General features: G+C 37.0%; 1 protein-coding gene across 1 annotated transcript in view; it reads left to right on the forward strand.

The window, feature by feature from the left end:
- EYS (eyes shut homolog) overlaps positions 1–27,477 on the forward strand; it is a 956,188-nt gene that overhangs the window by 887,794 nt on the left and 40,917 nt on the right. Inside the window, exons 41-44 of the mRNA XM_067294141.1 lie at positions 766–938; positions 14,053–14,235; positions 23,308–23,474; positions 23,670–23,814. Of these exons, the coding sequence (XP_067150242.1) occupies positions 766–938; positions 14,053–14,235; positions 23,308–23,474; positions 23,670–23,814 (668 nt within the window). The remainder of the gene's footprint in view (positions 1–765; positions 939–14,052; positions 14,236–23,307; positions 23,475–23,669; positions 23,815–27,477) is intronic.

The raw sequence follows: 27,477 nt of genomic DNA on the forward strand, positions 1-27,477 counted from the left end.
GGTTTTCATACCATGTCTGCCATTGGGGTATCTTTGTATACTAAAACAAAAATTCTTGCAAAAAGAATAGCCACGTTTCTAAACATGTGTTTTTCTTACCTTTCCAGACTGACTACAGTTTACGTTTTTCCCTTTTCTGTTATAATACCTTTTTTCATAATTGAGAACATAGGATACATGAAAATAGACATATCACCTGTTTATTCTGGTTCAATTTTAGTTTAATCACTACTGTAAGTATTCATATTTCAGTTTTCCTTTACATCCTCCTGTGTTCTCAAGAGCTATATCTATATGTCAAGAGCTATATCTAATACATTAATGTACAAATGATGTTTCCACTTGCAAAGTAAACCAGTAACTTTATATTTTCTCTTTTCTCCTTATTTTCTTTTTCAGACATAATAGAAGAACTGTTTTTCTTGAGCAGTTATTTTGAGTATGTTATGAAAGCAGCAGCACAAATAACTGATGAAACACATTAGAAAAGTCACATATTTTAAGATGAAAGGAAAGATCAGATAAAATATGAAATTACACAAAATAGAGCCTGTCAAGACAAGTCACCCATAAAGCATCCTGGCATTTCTAATGCCAGGTAGACAAGCAAAACAAATAAAATAAAATAAAGAGAATAAAAACAAAGAAATATTTTACAACCACAAGTCAAATACTATTGAATTTCTGTGAAAATAAGACCCATCCTTTTTTGAAGTGTGCTTTGGTGTTTATACATATTTTTTGTTTTTAATTTAAATCTATCAGTGATGCAGAAAATTGGTTTTGTGAATGCCCTAAACTCTACTCTGGAAAACTCTGCCAATTCATGGCTTGTGATGAAAATCCGTGTGGAAATGGTGCTACATGCTTTCCAAAGTCCAAGCAAGATACTGTTTGCCTTTGTCCATATGGAAGATCTGGAATCCTCTGCAAAGATGGTAAGGATCGCATTCTTCATGCATTACTCATAGTTTCTGTCATTCATAGAAGTTGTGGTAAGACACAAGTCGAATGCTTTGAAGTCAAAACACTGTAAGTGACCATCTCCCCAGGTACAAACACAGGCCTGCCCAAAATTCAGTCACAAGCCAGGAATATCTGAGCTGAGCACCCCTCCTGCATATTATTTTATAACAGTGTCAGCCAGAGAAATGGAGGCAGAAGGATCAAAGAAGCTGAGAATAGGCCGCAGGGAAATACCAGGCAGTTTCCTATGCCTTTGTAATTTACTTAAAGAAAAAGCTGAGAGAGATTTGGCTGGAGAGATTACAACTCCTTTGGAAAAAAGAATTTCTCCTGTAGTTTGATTTTTCCTGTACTTAAGGAAACATGACTTCATACATTTTGTAAATAACGGGAGTGTATCAACAACACTCTCTAGAATGTAAAACTACCACCAGCTGCTAAAGTTTGAATAATTGCTCAGGTCAAAAAAAAAAAAATTAAAATTTGTCAAGTGCTTTGCTATCAGTCAGCAGACAGGATGAAAGGAAATTAATAAAGCTAAGCAAACAGGACTTTTTGACTAATATTATCAAATGAAGGACTTTGATTTCTCAGGCATTGATTATAATGGTTGTTCTAGGTCAGAAATTCCTGTGTATGAATATCCAAGGTATTTTTTCCCCTAACACTCAATGTAGCAACAAGTAATGATTGCAGAAGTATGAGTATAGAAAATAATCACTGGTTCTGAGCTGATTCTACAGTCCATGTCAAATGCATTTTAAAATTAATATTTAGCAGTGGTTAGGTCAGATCCAAGGTCGAGCTAGTCTTTTTCTTCATATCATATAAATCTTTACCTTTTATATGAATTTTTCATTAGAAGAAATATTTAAAAATTTCAGTAGATAAAAATGTACATTTTAGGCCAGTTTTCATCTCACCCTAATAAATGGTAGCCAATAGCAAACGCGTAGGGAGGAGTATGAAACATGTATTACGCTTCCTTGAAATTCTCTCTCAACTTCCAGTAGTCTGAGGCATTGGGACTTTGTATGCTGGGGTTGGTATCTAGGTTTCAGTTAGCTCTTGATGGGTTTTTTTCTTACATGAATTTCTCCAATTGGTCTTTGAACACATGTAAACATTTATGATGTACAGTACCCTGTGGCAAAGAGCTCCAGAGCTTAAGTATACAGCATGTGCAGAAGTACTTCCTTTTCTTTGCTTACACATGCCAGCTGCTAATGATATTAATGGCTTGAGCTTTTGTCTTAGAAGGGATGCTTTAGAGTTGTTCCCTGTTCATCTTCTCCATGCCTCTCCTGATTTTACAGATCCTCATTATTTTCCTCCCAAAATCACTTTGAAGAGTCCAAGTCTATTTAATCATTTTTGGCACACCAGCCATGCTGTATCTTTAGTTATCCAGGTTGCTTTTCTCTGTTCTTTTTCAATCTGCTGTATCCTTCTTAAGATGAGGTCCAGAGCTGACCACAGTATTCAAGGTGTGAGAATGCCACTGTTTTATACAGTGTTGTTTTGAATTTTTTTGCTGTTTCATTCTCTGTTCTTTTCTTAATCATTCCTTACATTCTGTTTTTTTTTAAGAGCACATACAAGTTTTCATGGAACTATTAAAATTCCTAAAACCTCTTTCTTTGAATGCTGATAGCCAGTTCAGAGTCTATCATTCAGTATATAAGGCTAGGACTGTTCCTGCCATCTGCCTCAATTTACATCTATCAACATTAAATAACATCTCTTATTTTTTTCCCTGTAGTCATTCAGTGAGGCTCTTCTGCAACTCTTTGTAGTTAGCTGTCTCTAGTCTAAATTGAAAGAAAGTACTCAAGTTAGTGGGTTTGATTAGATGACAAAACTCAAGGCTTGAAAGCAAAGATGAAATTTTAGTAAGTCAAAAGTGGAAACTTTATCTGGATCTTCACTGTAAGCAAGAAAAAAGGGGGAAAAAATCAGTTTAGTAGGACAGAGTATAAATCTTCCAGGGTCAATAAGCCCAGAACTTAGAGAATTATCAGAATATGAAAAATTCTTTTTGTGACTATGTCTTAAGAGTAAATAAAGTGAGCGCAGATAGAGGTCTTGTTAAGCTGAACATCACATTTAAAATTAAAATGAGTTGTAAAAGGTCTTTTTGTCACATAAACAGAAAAAAAGAGGGAAGAAACAGAGGCTCAGTGCTGTGAATGCTGGGTGTAGCCTTAAAGACAGCCCTAGCAGCATCGAAGCAGTACATTTGGTGAGGCATTTGAAGATAGTGATAGATTGCCTAATTATAATGGTAGAACAATGGAAATTACATCAGAAACAAAAGCCAAATTTAATTGTGCACTGCAACAAAATGAGTGGCCCAGCTAATATATATATTAAAGAGAAATGGTCCATAAAATTTAAAGTCAAGCAATTATTTTTAGCAAATCTTCTCCTTTTTAAGATATACAAGTAATATCCTAGTTTGTGTCTGAAAACAGCACTGAAGAAGAAAAACTTGCTTCTCCTAAAGGAAAGTTGCTTATCAGATAATAGCCAGTCTTCATCACCAAGAAATATGCAAGACCTTATGAGGATTATTTGATAAAATGAATATAGCAAATGACCACATAGAATTGCAGGTTTTATGCCAGCATTGCTGCCCATACTAATCAGTTTAGTAACAAAATGCAAAATAAAGCCACAGATGGGCCCATCACTACTGCTCTTCCCCATGCCAGAGCTCTAAGTGCCATCAGTTAAGTGTTTCACAGAATCACAGAATCACAGAATGGTTGAGGTTGGAAGGGACCTCTGGAGATCATCTAGTCCAACCCCCCTGCTCAAGCAGGGTCACCTAGAGCACGTTGCACAGGATTGCATCCAGGCGTGTTTTGAATATCTCCAGAGAAGGAGACTCCACAACCTCTCTGGGCAACCTGTGCCAGTGCTCTGTCACCCTCACAGTGAAGAAGTGTTTTCTCATGTTCAGATGGAACTGCCTGTGTTTCAGTTTGTGCCCGTTGCCTTGCGTCCTATCGCTGGGCACCACTGAAAAGAGTCTGGCCCCATCCTCTTGACACCCTCCCTTTAGATATCTGTATACATTGATAAGATGACCTCTCAGTCCTCTCTTTTCCAGGCTGAACAGGCCCAGCTCTCTCAGTCTTTCCTCATAAGAGAGATGTTCCAGTCCCCTAACCATCTTTGTAGCCCTTCGCTGGACTTGCTCCAGTAGTGCCACATCCCTCTTGTACTGGAAAGCCCAGAACTGGACACAGTACTCCAGATGTGGCCTCAGCAGGGCTGAGCAGAGGGGGAGAATCACCTCCCTCGACCTGCTGGCAACACTCTTCCTGATGCACCCCAGGAGACCATTGGCCTTCTTGGCCACAAGGACACATTGCTGCCTCATGGTCAGCTTGTTGTCCACCAGGACGCCCAGGTCCTTCTCTGCAGAGCTGCTTTCCAGCAGGTCAACCCCCAACCTGTACTGGTGCCTGGGGTTATTCCTCCCTAGGTGCAGGACCCTGCACTTGCCTTTGTTGAACTTCATGAGGTTCCTCTCTGCCCAGCTCTCCAGCCTGTCCAGGTCTCTCTGAATGGCAACACAGCCTTCTGGTGTATCGGCCACTCCTCCCAGCAAACTTGCTGAGGGTGCACTCTATCCCTTCATTCAGGTCATGTGTCAGTAGTGTCAAAAGCCTTGCTGAAGTCAAGGTAGACAACATCCGCTGCTCAAGTTTGATGTCACACTGAGAACAGCATCAGACTGTAGACATATATAAGAAAAAGTGATAATAAAACTGTTATCACTATGAAGTGTTAAAAATGTTTGGCATGGCAAATTAAAAATGCACCATTTGATATGGTATGCACACCATTCTAAAAGTCAGAAACTATAGGGCTACTGTAAATATTAAAAGTGACAAATGAGGCAAAGCTTTAAGGACAGATAGTAACTTCTATTAGACTAACCTACATAGTGTGGAAAAAAATCAGATAAACTCTTGGGACTATCAAGGACTTTTCTTCAGATCTGAAACAGATGGAGCATATTGCGATCTAAGCAGGCTGGGAACAATTGCTCTCAGTTTATTTTAATATGTTATGCTTCTGTTTCAGACATTGAGAAAAGCTTCCTAAAAGCATGTCCATTTTTCCAAATGTATATGATAAAATGCATTACTTCTTGTTACAAATCTTTCCTTGCTTTTATCCCTAGGTGATAATTTTACTATCACTGCAAGTAGATCATTAAATATTGAAATCTCTCTCATGAAGCTACATAGCTAAGGCATAATAGACCAATGGGTGGCAGGGGTGATAATAAGGGAAGACATGAACTCTGGATTGCAATTGCTAGAAATCACTATACTCTTTTCAAGCCTCTTAATATAAATATACCCAGCAGGTTGTTAAATGTTTGGGTTGCACAGTTCAAAGGATATTTTGCTTGTACCAGTGACTTACTGTCATTAGAATGACTGTACTTTAGTGAAGGATTCATGTGAGCTCTAGTAGTTCACAAGTTCCACCTCTGTTTGCTCTAGTCTCCATCACCAGTTTTAGGAGCATTTTGTTCCTCTTAATTGGAGGAATTAAATGCCCACATGACTTTCAACCCTGGGGGTTTGCCTGGAACAAGAATTTGGCCACTTAATAAAAGAGGAAACACACATTATTTAGCAATATACGTCATCACTGTGTAACCATTTGGAACGGAGACTGTGTCTACACGGGCAGCTGGACTCAGTCCCAGAAGTGACTTTTTTTTTTCTTTTTCATTGTACATAAAGGGATCTAGTTCATTTAAACTGAGTCCAGTTATTGAGCTCTGGCCTTTCAGGAGTGTTGTATAAAAGCAGCCAAGATCCAAGCCCTAGTCTGATAAGTCTCCTTTCACATTTAAGTTAGAAAAAAGTTGCTTCTGTTTCTTGTGGGCTGTAAATGAAAGTGCCTGCATCCCTCTCCTCCAGTATTTAGGCTCACAGCAGTGAATGAAAGTGCTTACAAATAGCACCATTTCAGACCAAATGAATATACGTTATCCAACAGTGCTATGAACATTTTTTTTCTGTAGGATGCTCTTTAAAATACTTCCTATATATTTGATTTTTCTCCCTTTAAAAGTTTGTCAGGAAGCTGTATCCACTCACTATGGAAACAGGTGAGGGTTAGGTTAACACTAGAATTGCCTGTCATCTGGAAAGATTTATGATTTCGTAAGATCTAAGTGAAAATTTGTGATGCTTCCTCCCATCCAAAGAGAAAGCTTGAGCTCAAACAATTAAAGATATGTCCATATCAGTATACTTTAACTCTTTCAAAATGGAATTTTCATTATAATTGTTTGAATATAAATGTAGCAAAATCACTAAGGTTAACATGAAATAAATGACAAATATTTTTAATGAGCTTAAACTACTAAAAAAACTATTGCTGTATCTCATCAAAATAAGCAGAGTTCAGGACACTGTTCTGGTACCTCAAAAAAAAGAGCCGTTCAATTGATATCATCTCTGTAACCAGCTTTTTTCCCTTTATTTCTTTTTTTAACAGTTTCATCTAATTACAAACTAGGGGCATTTCCTTCTTGGCGAAGGAAACTGATATGCTCTGTAAAATATAAGGCCAGTATGTTTGGAATATCTAAGCTTAAGGGAGTCTGATTTATGTGAAATATAAATATAAAGCAAGAGTAAATATAAGGGCATCATTCTACTGCTGAGTTCTGATGACTTCATAAATGCTGAACTGAATCACAAACGGTTCATTCACCAGGAATGATGTGAACACCTGGAGGTCTAAACTCTTGTTGGTTTTTATTGCATATGACACTAGAAACTGGGCCCTTCTGGGAAGCTGTGGGTCATAATGAGTAGCATTTTGTGAAGCCTGGAATCAAGAGCAAGCAGTTTGTAAGCACTAAGGTAAATTTGAAAGAAGGAGAAGGATTTGAAAAGGAACAGGTATTGTTAAGATGAGTAACTGTGTAAATTGCAATGTCTTAGACTCGGCTTCAGTGTTTATTTTAGCTTTACTATGTGAAGGTGCATATATGACAACATAAACTAGATTGCTAAGTGTGACCTTTTATTTGACGAACATGCACCAAATAGTGCCATCCACACTGTGTATTCACAAGTGTTTGTAAATATGTTTATTAAGACACATTTTTGAGCAACATTATATGATAATGTTTGCCAATCTAAAGGGTCCAGTACATTTTCTGTAGGATGTATTCCCCCATGTATTAAATTCATTTCAAAGTGCTCAAGTGGGAGTAGTCACTTGCTCCAAACTCTGTGGAATGAAAATCAGCTGGCAAGCAAATCGCTTCTGTGCAGCTATGTTTGTCATACAATGTCACCTTCAGAGCTGTTTGGGTCTGCAAACTAAATGGAGCAGTTTGGTGACAGTAGATGCCCAAGGACAATTTGCTTAGGTAGAAAACTGCATAATCACAAAGCTTCTGGTCAGTGATAAGAGAGTTTGGGAATTGCTGATCAGGGGTTGCTCTTATTCCTATTCAGATGATAGTTTATTTTCTGGGTCATTCGCTTTTAGCCAGGCCTTAGTGTCCTAGCTTCTGCCTGCTCTTCCCTCCAAAATGAGGACTGTCATAAAACTTACATAAAACAGATACATACGCGTACTCACAAGCACAAACACACACACGCATGCACACACACATCATGTCACTTCTGTATTGCCACTTACTCCATTTAATATTTCCATCTTTGAGCAGTGGAATCACTTTTATTATGTTGAATCTTAGCTTCAACTTAGAAGTGAAAGTTACTAGTCCTCATGATTACAGAAATAAACTAAGTTAAGAGGGCCCATGGACTCCATAACTACTGATGCTACAAGACAAATAAAAGGGATACCTAAATATTTACTGGGGGGAGGGGGAAATTAAACAATTTTGTGTTAATAACATTTTTAAGGCCTTGATTCATGACTAGTGTTGGAAGATACTAACCTAGAATAGTCACCTGCAGTGTTTCTATCCCCACTCCCAATTAACAAAAAATGTTTTCTTTCTTTCAGTGAAGGCTTCCCACAGCCTTCTGGCTAGGAGAGAATGGAAAGAGCAATATAGATGGTGGGGTTAGATCAGTGCTGTGATGTCTTTCTGGAACCCTTGACTGGCAGCTAGTAGTGCACACCTTGGCAGTTCGAGCACACCTTACCTTTTCCTTATGGCACTTCCCAGAGCTTCTGGTGGGGAAAGTGGATTGCCTGTGAAGGAGAACAGCTTTTACATCCACAGAACTTGGAAGCTAAATGCCTGCTCAGCTCTCTCATCTTTGCTTGCTTTCCCAAGTTACGCTACATGTATTATTTATCTGTGCAGCAGAGCTTCTGTCTAATTTCCACTGTTGGTCCCCGGGTCTTTGCTTTCCTACAGCTTCTTTCCAGGGCACAAAGGACAGGGGAATTGTATCAGAAAGTTCTACTCCCTCAACCTATCAGCCAGCAGTCCCCCATCTAATACCTTGTAATGTAGTTCAGTGCACAGAGAGAAGTTCCTACCAGAACCTTGCACCAGAGGTCTGCATGCATGTTAGTATTTAAAATTGAGTAACAGGAATAGACTAGGTGCTTTAAGAAAAAAATGTCTAAACTCAGCTAGGAAAAGGGTTTTGCAGTCTGTTCATCAGTATTTCTGTGTTCAATAGCAAGTTTTGGTTTATTAAGAGCTGTGCTGCAAACCAGTAAGACAAGCAGTGGCTGCAGAATTTCATGACACAGGACACTTTTCTGGAGACTTTTGTACAGCTTGGAAGACTGGAAAATACAATGCTTGGCACTAATGTCCATTCCCTTTTCAATACTGCCTTTGCAAATATGTGAGCTGTTATTTAGGAGAAATGATTAATACTCATTCCATAGTGTATAAGGCTGCCCATCCTGGACCAAAGCACTGAGCTGATAACTGTTCACAGTTAGTCAATTATAATATAAAGAAGTGGCTATCTGATTGCAATTATGTAGTCAGAAGTCTTCACCTCTTTTTATTCCCTTCATCTGTCTTGTTTTTTGCAAAGAATTGTAAAGGTGTGGTCCAGGATGTATTGACAGTGAGTGCTGAAAGGAGCATTTATTTTAACTCATAACAGAAAATTCAAAGGTAATGAAAGCATTATTCTCTTTCTTCTTTGTCACTTTATTGTCTCCTTTTTGTTAGAATCTTTTTTCAAACCATGCTTGCCTTTTTTTTGCCTCCCACTTTTATACTCACCTCTGGTTGCATATACATTATGATAGAGAAGTAGGTAGCCAACCATATTAATCTATTAATGTAATGGGATAATTTGTCATTATTTGTTTGTGAGGCAATGGGACATTTCATACCTTATTACCTATTTAGTACTGGGAATGCAGAAGAGGACAATGATAAATGGAGCAAGAGAGAGACGCAGGACAAGTAAGACTAAGGACAAAGTTTATAAAAGGCTTCATGTACTCTGTCAGACCTGTGTGTCATTCAGGCACAGTGTTAATTCAGAATGTGTTTTCACATGGTTCATAATCAGAGCCATTGGGACACCTCTCTGTGTCTGTTTTACATCTCCAGATCATACACTGAAAGAGGAAGAGTGTGGAAATCTGACTTGCATGGTGTCTAGGCAGGAAATGGAAAGTAACTGTGGAGCCCAATGCGATCAGCTATGCCCTGTGCTTTCCATCAGCTTTAAATATTGTATAAAATTCTGAAGGACTGTTTTTCAAGGAAAAGAGGGTTGTAGGTTTATATAGTTTTGATCTCAGTCTTAGCTCCATTCCTTTATAATGAGAAGAAGGAGACTAGAAGGAAAAGTTTGGAGTTGACTTCTTGATGTGATTTTATCAATCATGGTATTTTTAATTAAAAAATTTTGCATTTTTAAATTAAAAGTATATAAAAGTATGGCAAAGCAGTCTATATTAAAATCAAACTAATGAGGGTCATTTGCATGAAAAATGTCTCAAAAACTGAATTTTTCATATTGACATACATTTACTGATAACCTTTAACTTTTTGATATGTTTGAATAAAGATCTGCTGATAAATAATGCTTAGAATGCTAAAAGATGTGGTATAAAAGCTATAAGCTACAGTTCAGAAACAGATAAATTATGGAATAAATATCACCTGCCAAGCTAGATATGTTGAATTAGCCAGAAATGTAAGCTTTTGACTCAGGATTAGTTAACATTTGTACATATATCTTTCCCTCCAGAGACTGCCACTATTTACAAACACTTACTGTGTGTACCTAGCTTCTAAGGATAGGGAAATTAATTAGATACTGTTTCCGACTTTTACTAGGTGTGAGAAACAATGCTTCAACACTGTGGAGAGAACTGTGAAATGAACCAACACAATACATAATGCCTAGCATAAATATGCTGGTGTGTTATTGAATGTACTTCATGGCCCCAGCAAAAAGCACAGTTAGAACTGGAAGAAAAGACCGTAAAGGGCTGAGAGGAAACACTCAAGGAGTCAAGAATGGAAATTATTAATGAAAAATGCTTCTTGTCAGATGTTTTGAAAGGTTTTGTTGTGCTCAGACACCCATGAATAAAAAATGAAAATCTCAGTTATTGTACAGTTATTGTGCTCTAGCCTGGAGTTTAGAGATCTATAGTCAGTTCTGCAATCCACTTCAGACTTTGTGTGTAACTTTGGGCAAATCATTTAGCTTCTGAGTGCCCTAAAGTTTCCATTCTTTAAAACCAGAAAAAAGTATTTACTTCACAGAGACTGTTTTCAGAATTTCTAAAACATTCAATTTTTATGGCAATGGAAACCAGAGACAGAGAAAGAATATGCAGCTAGTGAAGTAGTTGCAGAATATAGAGAAGGTAGGCTTCATCCCACCTAACTTCAGCTGTCTGTAATGTCTATAATCCAACCAAGGCTGCTTTGGCATCCATTAGGGTCAAATAAGCATTTCAGAACACTATTCACCTGGCTTGTATAAGGTATGTGTTTTAGGTGAAAGTAACTATGCCCTAAAGGAGCTTATTTTTTCCACTGACTTGAAGTGGAACCTAGGGTTGTCAGCTCTTATGTAGACATCTACATGACAAATACCCTCATATGGTCAGATGACTCCCATCCAAGGTATACACTTGCAGAGTGCTTCTAACAAGTGGGAGGCTTAGGCCCTAGATATGTCTGTTTCCTATAGTAAATTAATATAGAATAAAATAAAAATAAATAAGTAATACTGTGAAATGAAGAATATAGCTAACATTTATTAAATGATAGTGTTAAATAAAATGTATTGTATTGCAATATTGCAAACAATTATTAGATACCAGAATTTTGTGTGACTGAGCATAAGGTGTGATTGTGTGTAAACTTTCCCCTTGTGGAGATTTTGATAGTAAAGTGCACATCTTGTACTCGGTTCTGGTAAAGTATAGGTAAATTGCAAGGTTTGTAAAATTAAGTCTAAACCAGTATGTTTATCATTTTGGGGAGTGAAGGTAGAGTTCCCTTCCCTTCACATAGACAAACATTCAGGGCGTATCTATGTTAAAGATCAAGGAAATAGGCCATTTGTTTAGGCTGCTCTCAAAAATAGGTGAGTCTTGGAGCTTATTGAGGGCCCAGAATTTGCTGAACTCAGCTTATTGGCCATAACTATCCTTGCTCACATGACTAAAGAGATATGTTTTTGGTTGTAAGTAAGAATTCAACTTCAAAACCTTTGAACCTTTTGTTCTAGGACATGCCAAAACTGCGATGAAATTGAAACTGATACGCAGTAATCAAAGAATACCAATACACAACAATTTTCTATGTAGGACCTGTCAGTGGGAGTAGCTTCCTCCCTCTGACCAGGTCCTACTGTTGTAGGTTGCTTTGTCAGGCATGCCTCTGCGAATGTTCAAATCTATCTTTATAGGGAGGGTGGAAAGGAGCAAACAGATTGGCAGGAAAATAGCTCCCCAGTTAGAAAACTCCAAGGAAACAGCTGAGACAATGGCATATTTCATCCTGGGAAAAAAAAGTAATAGAACTTTTCCAGCTGGGAATTAGAGACCTCAAGACAGCAAACCATTAAAAAAATAGCTGGTCAGTAATAGGCTCTGTCAGAGAACCAAATTATTAGGCTCTCTGGAGGTACCTGATAGAATTCACCTTTCCCAGGTAAAGTGAATCGGGAAAAGAAAACATACATAAAAGCCTCCTTCATTTTAAGATCTTGTTCTCTTTTAATTATTAATATATTTAATATATTTAAATATTTATGTGTTATATTAAATAAAAAATAATAATACTTTTAAAGGTGCTGCCTGTCATAGCTTCCTGAGAGGCAGAAAATGCAGAACATGAGCCTAATTCAGACATTTTGAGGTAATCTGAGGGAATCCTAATGGACTGCAGCCAACACCAAATCTAAAAATGGGAGAGTTGTGTTTCTCTTTCCAATTCACATGAATCATAAAGGTCTGAGACTTGAGGTTATATTCAATCCGACTAGGTTGAGAAGAACAAACTGTTTGCCAGTTTCTTGTTAATTAGGACAAAACAACCATTTCATATGGAAATTTCCTGGCTGCCATTTAAGATCTCAGAACAAGGCATAATGTGCTACATGAGTGAAATGCTGCCTAATAAATGGGCTGGTACACTCTGTCTTGCTGCAGATTCCCAGTCCTTGCTATAAAAGGTTTGTCAGAGTGTACATCTGCACCTTTCATCGAGTCCAGATACTAAGGCAATGTCTGCCACTTCAGGGGCAATATAGCAAATTTCCCAGGTTGCAAATTTAGAAACATTCCCCAAACTAGAGGTGGTGATATCAGTTGCAAAATTACAGTTGATTCTTTTTCCCAATCTGTAAGTATCTAAGGCCAGGTGTTTAAAGGTACTTCGGTAAACATAAGTTTACTTGGGGAAAATTATAGTTCTTTATTAGCATTGTCCAATCTGTTATTTGCATGCTGCAGCGATGTTTTCCTTCCTCCCCAGTCCCTCCTGCTTCCTGTGGTAGTAAAGCTTGATCCAGCCATATTTGGTGCTCAGTTCAGTGGAAGGAAAGTACTCAAGAGTCTTAAATCCAGCCCCATACCCAGCCTTCCCGGATTAAGCTTTACTCAGCTTTTCTTCCTCTGTATCCTGGTTTTCACTAAACCATATTGTCAATGTGAATGTTATGTTATCTCTGCTCTGAAAATTAACTACAGGAATTGACAGCAGCCTGGCTACTTTGCTCCAGCAGGCAGTCTTTGGGCTGTGTGGTGCTTAGCACTAGTAACTGTTTACCAGTGCAGATATGTGTATAAACTTGATTTTATTTGCATTTTTATTTGCTTTTTAATCCCACAGTATCTCTCAACATGAACTTCTGTGTCACAAAAGCAGTAGGTGTTTGAATGAACTGTTCACTTACCGCCTTCACAATTTTAGGGGAAGCAGGAGTATGTAGTTGGAAAAGCTGTTTTAGAAACCTATATGCTTTGCTTGGTCAGTGCTCAACATAAAGGAAGTTTTTATTAAATTGAGTCTCAATGATTATTAAAAAAAAGGTTAAATAATTTGTCAGTACCATAAATTATACATTTATGCATATTTGGTTTCTGAATATTTGGACAGTTCAAATGTTACAGTAAACAGTGCTGGCAATATAATTCATTCTTTTTATTACTCATTAATTCTTTTTATTCATAATTCATTCTTTTTATTATTTCTCTACCTCTGAAGAATTATTATTCCTTAACCTCTACAACACAACCCTATACTGAAGTTCATTCATATGTGTGTAAGAGATACCGTTTCTTCTAACAGAACAATTCCTTTGTGTGTTTTCTTTTATCTAATCTTTGAGTACTTCTATGTATACTATCTAGAGACCAGGAGATGGCAGTAGTTGCTAATAATACTGTTGTAAAAGAAGCCTATTTACAGGAGCTGAGAAGTGAAGTGGTTACAGTCAGAGGAAAGGCAGACTACATCTGCATGTGTGTAAAATATTACAACATATCAAGATATTTGTATTATTGGTTAGTCTTTAAGCTCTCAAATGGACAGTTAAAAAGAACTTACAAATGTATGTGTTAAAGCATTTGGCCTAACAATTACTTTCTTTATTTTTAATGCAGCTATTAATATTAGCCAGCCTAGTTTCAGTGGCACAGATGTCTTTGGCTATACCTCATTCCTAGCTTACTCTACAATCCCAAATATCACCTTCTACTATGAATTCCGCTTGAAATTTCAGCTGGTAAACCACCATTCAGCTTTAAAAGATAACCTGATATTTTTCACTGGACAGAAAGGCCAAGGTAAGTTTTATTATTATCATTATCTATACTCAGAAGCTTTCAGATATTCACAACCCATCAGGATGAGAATATATGTACTTTTCTGTGGATTCTTTTTATGATATAATTTCATTTGGAGGAAAATAATCTCTTCAATTCTTTATTGCTCTGTAAACATAGGCAAAAACAATCAGATTCTCTAAATGTTTCTTGTCATAAAGGAGAAGTATAACAACTTAGGCTGATTAAGATTAGCAGTAAATCCGATGATGCAGGTAGCAGATTTCTGAGCAAAATATATGGAAACCAGAGGGTTAAGATTCTCTTTGCAGTCACAAACATAATTTCATTGTTGATTACATTTATTTGGTGCTCAGTGTTGAAAGGTACTGCCCCAAATCTTCTTCCACTGATATTTACTTTGTTGGGAAGCCAACCCATCCATCCATCCAGTGTGTCACAGCCACTCTGCCCACGTTTCCTGTGTCCTCAACTGACCTGCCATAGAACCAGCCAACAACTGCTGTGGTTGTCACAGTAGCTGCACTTCCGTGGCCCACAGGAATCTCAACATTGAAATCCAGTCCTGTGGCAGCCAAAATTGGATTCTGTGTTATATATGTAAAATATTAGACTCCTCTAGAATTAGAATTAAACTGCACTTAAGGTCAAGATAATGCAACTCAGTTGCAAGAAACAAAAATGACTGGATCTACCAGTAACAGAAACTGCAGATGAACTCTTGAACTCTGGTAGTATTAGCCAAGCTTCCTGCACTTTTAGCTAGTCCCATCCCGACCTCTGTGGCCTTGCTTGCAGTCTAATTAAAGAACTGTGCTATAATTACACTAGTACTAGCTTATCTTCTTCCTGTGGGAGTAAAGTGCTAAAATTTGTCAAGTAGGCAAGTCACCAGCATTCTCCATCATTTTTAGCAGTGTGCCATTTTGGTTACATCAATCTGACATCATTCAGTGCAGAGTTAACCCCAGCTAGCTCTCAATAAGTTGTGCTAGAAGCTGTATAGCAAAGCATTCAACTTGGTCTGATTAAGGCAGCTAAGAAGCAGTACATATATTAGTCTAATTATAACACTTGCTGTAAGATTTTAATAATACCTTAGGTATCTCTGCACAGCACCCCACTGCAGCAGACTGACATAGCCTCAGTGTTCCAGTGGGGTAATATGGAAACACTACTTGCAGTCTGTCTGTCTTAGCATTACTGTCAACACAGGACCCACAATATTGATGAAGACAGAGAAAAATTTCCTGAAATGTTAATGTGGACATATAGTAGTCAGGGTAGAAACTACTTTATAAATAATAGGTCATTGGAAGCGTATTACTTATTTCTACCATATTCGTTTCTTTAATTAGAACATGCGCTAACTTTGGAATTTGGGGTTGTTGTATGGGATTGTTGAAGCCTGGGAGGGGGATTTGGTGATGTGTCTTTAGATCTAAACTCGTCACAGTGGAAGAATGATTTAGGTACATAAACATGTCTGCTGGCCCACTGGATGCTTTACCGTATCCAAAACATCACATGAGTTTGGCAGATATGGCCCAGTACTTTTGGGATCCCTAAGTTTATGTTGAGCAGCATCAGAAAATTAATACTTCAAGAAGATGAAAGAGGGGAGTAATTATTATCTGTAGTTTTAAGATACTGAGGTTCCAACCTACATTATTAAAAAAATCAGTTTTGGGGAGGCCTTATGCTGTTGCATATATATTGCATAAAACAACTCCATTACCTCACAGCAATAGGACAAAGGGTATCCTTACTTTACTGTGTTAATATGTTTGATATATTTTAGGTCTTTTTTTCTGTTGAACTTCTGTACTTAAGTTCCTGTGCTCTCTGGGGCTTCATCTCCTTTCTCCCTGTGGTGAACTTAGGAGAGTCATTTTCTAGTGTAAAACCAGATGCCAAACCATGTGCATTTCTTTCTCTGCAATCCTTATCTACAGAAACGTCTCACTGAGTTTAGCAGAATAAGCCACAGAAATAAGACATACTCACAAGACAGTAGGAAATTTCCACTGGTTTACATATGATTCCCTGGGTAGTGGATGACCTGTCACTCAGTTGTCTTTAGTCATTTGTATGTGATCAAGCTAGCACCTATTTAAAAACTTTAAAAAATAATAGCTGGAAGTAACTGCCCTCCAGCTAACGCTCAGTAGCAGACTGTGAACATGCTAGTAATCCATTGCAATGCAAATTAATTATTAATCCTTTGCAATGCAAACTGAAACGTGTTAGCTTAGAATGGCTTGACAGTTGACATATTACATATCAGTAATATAATAAAGCTTTTTACTTTTCATTTCTGAAGATCCTGGCAAATTTAGTTAGTGCAGCTTGGCAGGTCAATTGTACCTGAGTGTGCCAAGATACCTTGGTGCAGCACATGGCCAATCAACCGCAGGCTGATTTACTTAATTTATCAAGTTGATTGTACAGATTACCCTGGTACAAAGCTAAGAATTAAACCAGTGTAAGTGTATTTAAACTCAAAAGTTTGCTCTGCTTCTGTAGACCTGTAATTAAAAGGATGCAAGTTTTGTGACTCAGACTTCTGTTTTGTTTTGTTTTTTTTCTGAACTTGAACAAAACATGGTCTGGCCTAGTTGATACTGCTCATTGAACTATATTAACACTATTTTAACTGCATACAGGGCTAACAGCACTGGTGCCACATTTTATTTCCATGATGATCCCCAGTTTTCCTTTTCCTCAGTTCACTCCTGAGCAGCTTTTCCTTTCACTTGCTAATTATTTATCAGCATGGCTGGAGGAAAGTTTGCCTCTCTTTTTCAGCTAGACAATTAGAAATGGTATGTGGAGTTGTCATCACCAGAAACATTTCCATCTAGTCACTCAGAAAGCACCTTTCAGAAGCCAGTGTCCCCATCATTACACTTTAATAATAATACTTAGTTCTTTCATAATACAAACATTAATGAATCCTCAGAATGTTCTTTTCAATGGCAAGAATGAACCACAACATTCAGACAAATTTCTGCAACTCTGGGAACTGAATTTCAAACTGTCAGTACAGAAATTGTAAGAGACTTAACCAAACACAAATTACACTAATTTGTCCATTGTCTTTGTTCGGTATAGAAGAAATGCAAATATGAAATGAACAGTATAAATGGTGAAAAATAACCTTAATTTTTATTTTTCTTCAGTTATAAGAAAAACAATTAAAAAAATAAACATATACAAAAGCCTGACTCAATTTCTTTCTGTTAAAATTTGTTTCAAAAAGGTCTGCCTGCAAAATGTACGCTGCAATGTCAAAGTCATTATGAAGTCTAGTTCTTGCAGCCATATTTAGCAGAACTGAGTTTAAAAAAATTCTCATTTGATGTCTCATGGTGTCATTTCTATTAACCAGAATAGTACCATTCTGGACTCATTATAGTGTTGTCAAGAGGAAACCTGGCTTTCAGTATTTTGTATATTTTTCCTTATAAATGCTGTCATACAATAAAAATACATATCTGCAGTTGCATATCAAATCATGGGAGGGCAGCAGAACACCGACTGTTAGCAAGGCTGAGAAAACATGAGGTGCCAGGCAAATTGCTGTGTAGCAGTTTTAATTATTTTCTTTTTAAGTTAAATGGTTGGGGAGACTAAGCAACGCTCCTTTCAATTCCCAGAAAGCAGTATCTCTTACCAAGTGAACTTTGCTTATTGCACAGAGAAGAGGTGCTATGCTATTGTTCTAACAAGTTACTTTTAAATATTAGGCAATAATGCTGTCACCATGAGGAGTATGAGATTTTCACAGCCAGGAAGATCTTGTTTAAGGAAGTATTTTTAATATTTCATTAACATTTTCCCCTTTCTTCATTTCATCTGATTTTTCTTAGTTAGCATTCTCTTGTAGTATCCTACTTAACTCCCCTCTTCCTTAAATCACTCATCTGAATCACTGACAAAGAAACAAAATGTGTAGACGTCATTCTTAGCTTCCAGATTCCAAGCAGCTAGCTTCCTTGTCTCTGGTCATTTTTTCTGTTATTATTTTCGGATTGCAATCCTTGAGTCAGCTAGACTCTCACATTAATTCTCATGCTATATTTGATTTGAATTAATGTTGTGGCTAACCTTTTGTGAGGCATTATCAAATGATTTCTAAAACATAGATAAATAACGTCTTCTTCCTCTTACTCCTACAAAGTTTGTAAATCAGAAGTCATCATCATTCTAATATCTCATTTAACTTAATATTGAACCTCTCACAGTAATCAGAAAAACAGGCCTTTTCATTTCTCCTTATCACAGTGGATACATGCCTTTCTTTAGGTCTCAGGTCTGTGGCTGACTTCTGGCTTGGGATGGAATACTAGGAAAAATCTCCTGTTCTCACAAACCAGGCTCAAAGTTGCAACTCTCTGTATGAGATGCGATTAATTTGATATGTTTCACCTGTCCTGGGTTTTTGTTCTTTCCAGGATAACTGCAACCATTGCTATTAGCATAAAGTCTCTTTTTAAAAAATCATTTATTCAGAGCAAAACCATTTTAGAGAGAAAGAGATCTTAAAAATCAATCAATATCAGAAAAAAACTGAATGCATAGTTTTTCTCTAAGACCTTTTATCTGACTCCTCACATCTCTTTATCCCCTAAGAAGTCATATTACTGCTAATTTTGATTTCTAATTTCTTTTCCTAGTAAAATAAGCTTATATCTTTGTGGAAGCCAAGAGCTTATCTCTTGTCATTTAAATGTACAATAGGAGTTGCTAGACAGAGTCCTAAATATGAAATTCCAATTGCATAACATTATTAAATGTCAAACTCTACCTTACTTTTCAGGTTGCATGCCATGCTTGTAATATTATTACACCCAAACATGTTTAGATTATCATATAACAATTTCACATTGTTGACACTTCTACTTAGAGCAATCCAGTTATTTCCTGGTTATTTTCCGACATGGCTCTACTGAAAGTGAAGTACACACTAAAAGAACATTTCTTTGTTCATTCACAACCTGTTATAGTCTCTGACCATAATGGGGTTTTGCCCAGTTTCCCCATACTGCTGTAGAAGGTGCACTGTCATTTGTATATAATAACAGTGCTGCCTGTCGCCTTTTGGATTTATTTGTTCGGGATGTGAAAATCTTGGAGTATTCTGACTTGAGAGACCTCCCAGTTCCCTATTTGACCTCACCATAGCTGCAGTCAGCAAAGATGCTGGCTTTGGAGCAAGACTGTGCATGAGCTGGATTCAGGAGGAAGCCTTTGACTGTGAAGCTCACTGTACGCCTTGGTCCAGCATGGGCCAAGTGTGCAGGTCTTGAGTTCATACAATACAATAAAATTTAGTAGCCAGCCTTCTGGGGAGAGAGTAAAAATGGGTGCTTTGGTGAATGCTAGGAACCCTATATTTTAATCATTTAGTCATTTATCTTGATTGTAAGGGTTAAAATTATCTGATAGACTGATAGTTGTTATATTTTATATGGATGGTATTATAAAAGAAACATGCAACTTTGGTTATGTATTTTTAATTTTGTATGTGAATTGAACATAATGAAACAAAGACAAATACTTTTTCCATTATATGATCAATCGATTGATTGCTTGCATCATGCAAACTTTATTACATATCTATAAGCTCCATATAAGTCTGAAAGGAGAAAACTTACATTATTTCCTTGACTGGAAAGAAATTCTTTTCAGGAGATAGATAGAAAAACTGTGAATATGAAGGTCTTCAAAATTAAAAGCGCTAAAGCACGGATGGTTTCAAAGAGCACACATTAACTAAATTCAAGTGCTGCTGAGTGTGCTGTTTGCAATTTTGCAATTCAAGCATGAGATTATTTATGTATATCCAGACTAAACATTTGCTCTCAGTGTAAATGATTTTTAAAGGATGTAACTGGGGTCTTACAATGTGAGGCATTTAAAAGATAAATATATAAAAGTGTACATTTTCAAAAGCTGGGGATTTAAAAATCAGACATAGTGAAAATAGCTTAAACTGGTTAATACCAAGTTTTCTTTGTTGCTCTCTTTGGGATAAAGAGATACTATTCTTGGTTCCCCCCCCCTCCCTTAAAATTATCTTTGTTTTGAAGAATTTCTGCCAATGACAGCATATGCAATGCTAACTGTAATGAAGTCAACGTATTTGCTGCAAATGTGCAAAACAATTGATTCTAAACTAAATAAGAAAAGTTCAGAGAATGAAAACATATGACTGTTCTGACCAGAGAAACTTCAGTGACAAAGTACTCTAGAGCTAATGACAGATACGGATGCAGAAGAAGTGGGGAAATGAGCTTCCCAAAAATGCATCTTGTATGGTAATATATACTCTATGAAATAACCCACGTTGGTGTTCATAGCTAAGACTGCTAAGTCACTTAACTTATAACCTTGAAACTTTAAATGTTAAAACATTTTGGATCTGATTCTATTTGCAGTTACATTAATGTAAGAAAAAAATAAGTCATTAAAAATATTCCACTGTAAAACTAATGTGAGGGTAGAATTCAACCCTTATTGAATCCTTAAATGAATGATTCAGAAATCAACAGAAGTAATGTGAATTAAGATGGCCTGATTTCTTTGAAGTCTACCTGACAGTCTGTTTTTCTTTCCTCCCTTGGTATGGACAAGGAGTAAGACGAAAGAGTCAAAAGACAACAGAACAGTTAAAAGTTGTCTCATTCATACAGACTGCTATTTAATATTATTTTTGACATCAGACCCCATATAGTGTCATTTCTTGAATAGTGTGGTTCCATGTGCTTCACTTTCCTGTAACAAAGAAAACATCCATCATTTCATTTCTCAGGATAACTATAAATAGAGCAAGAAATACCATTACAATAAAAATACAAGGTAGTGATGTTCATGATAGCAGTTATTCAATGTGCCCACTATGCTTAGAGGACGAGCATGGTGCTGGATTGACATGACCAACCTCAGCGATTCTGTGATTCTGTGACTTGTATATAAAAGACAAGCCATTATACTAAGATGAAGAAAAGTTGAAAATGCTGAAATACACGTATAGTTTAATTAGCTGAAACTATAACCATATCTGACATGAGTCAGACATTAAAACTTTTACACTGCTAAAAGAGCAACCTGACTGAATAGCTGATCCAAAGCCCACTGGAATCAGCAATAGACTTTCCACTGACTTTAACAAGTTCTGGGTTTTTTTTGCTTGGAAAAGATTACTGGCTGTGCAACACTTCACTTAAGCTTTGGAATTTGTTCATTAACTGCTTTCTGTGATTAGCAACTCTCAACTATAAAAGCTGTCTTTAGGATTTTATTTTTTTAACTTTTTAGAACACTGCCAATGTTGCATTTCTTCTCTGCACTTCATTTCCAAGGAAGTGTTTTAAAAATGTAGACAGCATTTTAAATAACGCTTTTTATGTCTGTATTGTTCCTACCATAGTTTTGCAGCCCAAATCACATAAGTATGTTGTGGCTGCAGCTGAAAACAGAAACTCTGATAATGAGAAAAATCTTTCTGCTTTTGCAGTTTGGAAATCCTTCACTGGCAACATGCCAGAGTAACTGAGGGTAGTGAGGTTTCACTGACAGTCATGAGCAAAGCACTGTAATGAAAATGAACAGTGTTTTAAGTTTTATTCAACTTGAATGTAGTTGTACGTTTTCTGAAATGGCAATGTGTTCAAACTCTTCAGAATACTCTTTTCGTAATATATATATTCATGCTGTATCGAAATAGTATTTGTAGAGAAATATCAAATATCTGTACAGAAAAGGCAGATTCTGTTTGCTAATACGGTGTGTTTGTTTACAGCATACAAGATTGTGACAGGAATATTGCAGGCTTTGGTCATGAAACTGCAGCATGCACAGTGTCAGTGGGAGGAGGAGATACACAAATCATTGCCTGTCGTGGGGAAAATCCCACCTCATCTTTTGCAGATAAAGCAGACTCGACACACTCTTGGGGCAGTGGCATCAAGACACACTTCTGAAATCTGGACCACCATGTGGCATTGTGCAAACAAATAGGAAGAGACAGTACCTTCTCCCAAAAGAATAGAAAATAGGAGCGCCTTATGCAAATAGAAGAAAACATCAAATAAAGCACAGTTTACAGACATAAAATTGGGCACTGAATTGCCTGAATTCACAGGAAGGTTGAAAAAAGAAATTCAGATCTCTTTGAATTTCAGTTCAGCATATCCTAATCCGAGACTGAGAACATTTTTCCTTTTTAACTTTGTTTATATCCCAGCTCTTTTACCATACTAAGAGGATGTGTGATAGAGGAGGACTGGGGTTTGTAGGAAGAAACAAACTGATCATGTTTTCTCTAATTTTCAGTGGTTGTGCTTTTGCTTACATGACCAGAGGATTTCTCTTCAAAGATTCCAGTGCAAAAATCCATTTCCTTCGACACATAACCAGGAATATTTAGGGTTCTTTTAATTCCTATTCTTTTGCTATACATTAGACATATCATAAACTCCTTTAAATGTGACTTTTTATAGCGTGGTACTTGTAAAGCACTGCCTACACTTAAGACAACCTCACAAGAACAAGTAATAAATAGGTCAGGGAAAAATCTTGAGATTATTATTGTCATTTAAAAGGAAAAGTGGCTGCCATGAAACTGCGCTGGAATAGAATTAAGCCATGAGCTATTCTCTCATGCAGATGCAACTCAGAATTTCATTTTCCTTTTTTAGGTATGATTTAGCTTTTGGAGAATGTTGGGAATTTATTCATGTTGCAGGGTGAGTGAACACGAAGGACTGCTAAATCCACCAGACTCATCAGTATTGGTGCATGTCGCCAAACTACTTTTGTGGGGAAAAAGAACATTCTTCATAAAGCTTGCAGATATGTTTAAAAATCTCTGCAGTTGCTATTTTAAGTCAACAGAAATACTGAAAATTTTATTACAAGTTAAGCAATATTAAAAAAATCAAACTTTAAAACCTTTCTAAAATTTTCCTAAACTGATAAATTTTCAGTGGATTTGGAGAGAATATTTTGTGCTTCAGTATTCACTAAATCCTGGAATATGTATCTATTCTACTTTTGTCTTTCCAGGTCTGAATGGAGATGATTTCTTAGTGTTAGGCCTCCGTAATGGCAAAGTGGTGTATAGCTACAATCTAGGTTCTGGCACAGCCTCAATCATTAGTAAACCACTTGATCTGACACGCAGTATTCATGTCATCCATCTTGGCAGATCTCTCCAAAAAGGCTGGCTGAAGGTAAGAAATTATTTCCTTTAGAAGGATGGCGTTTAGGTAAAAGTGTTTCTTTTTCACTTTTTGAATTAAAAGTTTTAAGAAATGCTTATTTTTATGTTTCCCTGTTAAGATAAGTTTGGAGGATTGTCTTTATTAGGAGTTCCCAAATAGAGTAGCTTCCTTTGTTGTAACAAATATAAATGTTTTCATTGAAAGGTGGATGATCAGAAGAACAGAACTGTCACTTCTCCTGGGGGACTGGTTGGACTCAATGTCTTCAGTCAGTTTTATTTAGGAGGCTACCATGAGTACACTCCAGAACTCCTACCAAAGGGATCTAGATTTAAGAACAGTTTTCAAGGTAAAGACTGTATTGTTTTCAATTCCTGTTAAAACGTGCCTCAGATTGTTTCAGATGCCTATGAAATAGTGATACAAAAATGTTGTCTTAAAAAAAAAAGAAAAACTAGAATCTGCTTGGCTGAGATTCATGTGTGGCTTTTTCCTTATTTCACTTTGATGACTATGAAACATGATGCAAGCAAAGGCTTTGCTAAATATTTTTAGTACTTTCTGTTTCTGATAAAAATGGAGGTTCTACATGGCCTTATAACTTCTTTTTACCTGGCCTGTTCTACAGCATCTCTCCAAAAGGGTTTCCTTTCTTTATGGGAAGGTGATTTAGATTCTCCACCCAACTAGTTCTTAGCTATTCCAGCCATTGTTACTGTCAGTGCTGGTTTGGGAAGTAGTTTTCATGCTGAAGGCTACCTTCTGATACGGCATGTTAAGATCTGGGTTTTCTTCCTGACATCACGGGGTGACACTTGCTGGAATGGACCTCAGTAATCCCTGCAAGGAATATTTCAGTTATTTATCTAACAGATAATAATACTTACCTCCAAACTGGCATTTGAAGTTCTGTAGAAAGCTTAATTCAACTGCTACCGGTTGGATCAACAATGATGCAAAGGATTTGTTCACAACACTTCCTTATTTTCATTCCTTACTTCTGTAGAGATAATATATGCTCCCTGTTTATGAGGTACACATGACTTTATTTTAAACACTGGACAACTTTAAAATGAAAATAAAACATTTTACTGTAGCAGAGTGTAATCTGAGTTCTCAATTATAAAATTGGAAGCACATTATGGAAGACAAGCATAACAATAAAATTCACTTTCATACACTAAATACACTCCATTTCCACTAAGACCTCATAACTGCCTCTTTTCTAGCCAGCACCTTATTTTTTCTTCTAACTCAGAAACTTCCCCAAAATGAAGTTCATAAAGACAAGCATAAAAATAAGGGAATGCAAATGTAAATCCATCTGTTTCTTGTCCCAAATGACATCTATGGATTTCTTGATTTACTTCTTATTTCTAGTAGCAAAGGACAAACCCAGCAGTACCCTACTTCTCTAATAGTGTTCTGGGTCCCTTACTCAAGGTTGTAGTTGATGGTTATCAGGATGCCACCATATGCAAATGAGTCTTCAGAGCTTCCAACTTCCTGGGAACTGCCGCTCTTTCATATGTTTTTAAATAGATATATCACCTTAAGCTTTGATTACATCTGGGATTTTGTGAGAATGCAAATCAAAGAATCATGATTTCATAAAAATCATGCAGTAATATACCTTGGATGGATCTCTGGAGGTTATTTAGTTTGAGCTCTTGCTCAAAGCAGGTCTAGTTTCAAGTTAGACCAGGTTGTTCCATGCTTTGTCCGGCTGAGTTTTGAATATCTCCAAGGAATGAGATTCCACAGCTTCTCTGGCAGCCTGCTCTTATCATTAACCGCCTCACCACCTTTACTTTCTTACATCTAGTTGGAATTTCCCTTGCTGCAACATGTGAATGTTGCATCTCATCCTTTTGCTGAGCACATTCAAGAGAAGTCTGAGGCAGTCTCCTCTCTAATCACCCATTGGGTAGTTAAGTCAGCAGTTAGATTCCCCTGTAGCCTTCTCTTCTCCAGACTTGAAATATTTAAGTATTGTTCAAGATAGTCTAGAGCTCAGCTACCTTTTGAAACTCACTGATTTCTTTGATATCTTGATTTATTATGTGGCAATCAAGTTTTCACTCAGAAAGTCATAAAACTTACCATATCATCATGTCTCTTTTCCAGGAAGTAGGGATTGCATAGTTACACCTTTCATAGCTTCTTAACAATTTGCAAATTGGCAATCATAAAAAGCAATGTCTATATAAATATTTTAATAGTGTCAATATTTGTGAAGAACAAGTGGCTTTCTTTAGAGACATGTTAATGATACGGATGACCAGGCAGGAATTTCTAGTGTTCCACTTCAACTGTAAACCTTTTTTCCAGTTTTACAGACTCCTTCTGTTGCAACTGTATTGTGATGACCAAATTTCTACAAATGCAGGAGGAATACTTTTCCACAAAATAAGAATTTTTCTAAGTTCACATGCTATATATTCATTTTTCTTACTGTTCCAAAAAAAAGGCTCTATCTCAAAATGTTGTCAAATGTGTGGCACATTAACAGTTTTCTCTTTGTCTCTCTCATTCAAGTATTAGGTTGCCCATACTTGCTAATTCATTCCGTGCTCCATTTCCCAGTATCAGCTTGTCTTTGTTCTCCAGATCACATTGCCTTTCAAGGAAGCTACACTCTCGTACCGCTGATTTCCCGCAGGCTTTTCTTGTCTAGTCAGCATTTCATTTGTTCTCCTAATTCAGAAATCTCCCCAGGTTCAACTCTCAGTCCTCAGTATCAGAAATAAATCTTTTCCATAGTCCTCCATAGTGGGAACTGCAGTACCACTAACATAAAGGCAAATTTGGAACTATTTTACTTCAGTCAGTCTGGAGCTATAGGGAACCCACAGATAAACTCTAGAAGTGACAGTCAAGATAAATTTATCTAGTAGATAGTTGATTAAACCACTCAGACTTTTGGGAAACTGCTGTTGGCTGCTTTTAAAGACATGATTTATTTAAACCATTTTGCTTCTAATACAAGAGTATATCTATCCCTTTGTAAACAATCACTATTGGATCAAGAAACATGGAGGTCAGCTTTGTTGCTGTTGACCTACTGTCCCCAGTGACAGTGTGCAATCATTCAGGATTTTTACTCGCTACAGCTACTGTTTCAGACCATTTCCTCCCTTATCTGCATGCCTTCAGCAGCTGTTGTTCAGATAATTTCCAAGGGGGAGGGGGGAACTGAAAATAAATGTCTTTAATAAACTGCAGATAAGTCTACTCATAACTCTTTCTTAAAGTCCTGTTTTCATTGAGTTTATTGATTTTAGAAGTGTTGGGCTTTTGCAGAGCAGTGGGTAAAAAAAATCAAAGGTAGTAACTCAGTCCAAGAAGAGTTTATCTCTTCATTCGCGATGGAAATGCTTCATCAGAACTGTGACTTCTTCCAGCCAAAGCAGCATTTCTGTTCATCAGTTGTCCTGCAGGCAGTTTCTCAGGACTTTTCATTGATCCCCACCTGGCCACTGCTCCTCTGTCAAGGCAGCAAGCAGGAGAATGAGAAGAACAGAACAGAGAGCAGAGTTAAGGGTGCAACAGAGAGAAGGGACTAGGAGGGCAGAAGAAGTTTTAGGTCTGTTACTACAATGTTCAGATTGTTATATCTTGATGGCATATTGCAAAAAGGAGGAGTTTCTTATAATGTCTGAGCACTACTTCCAAAATGTATGAGCGGCTTAGAAGATGCAGTATCTGCTTGATGACAATCCCATCAAGATTTAAAGGAAGGGGAACTCTGTCAGCTGTGAGGTGCAAAAGCAAGACATGAACAGGTGAGGAGATCATCATAACATCAGTTATTTGGGTGCTGGATAAAATTAAAGATTTTAGTAGTGCAAGATATACTGCAGGAAAGCCAGGATAAAGACAAAGTTATGCTTGCATTTCTATGACTGCACCGAAGTAGAAACCTCCTTCATTTCTATCAGAGCAGCCAGAGAAGGAGCAGCATAGTTTGGGATCTAGTGAAAAATGAGTGGCAGATAGCACTGTTGTTAGA

Source organism: Apteryx mantelli, chromosome 3, assembly GCF_036417845.1.
Source record: "Apteryx mantelli isolate bAptMan1 chromosome 3, bAptMan1.hap1, whole genome shotgun sequence".
NCBI lineage: Eukaryota > Metazoa > Chordata > Aves > Apterygiformes > Apterygidae > Apteryx > Apteryx mantelli.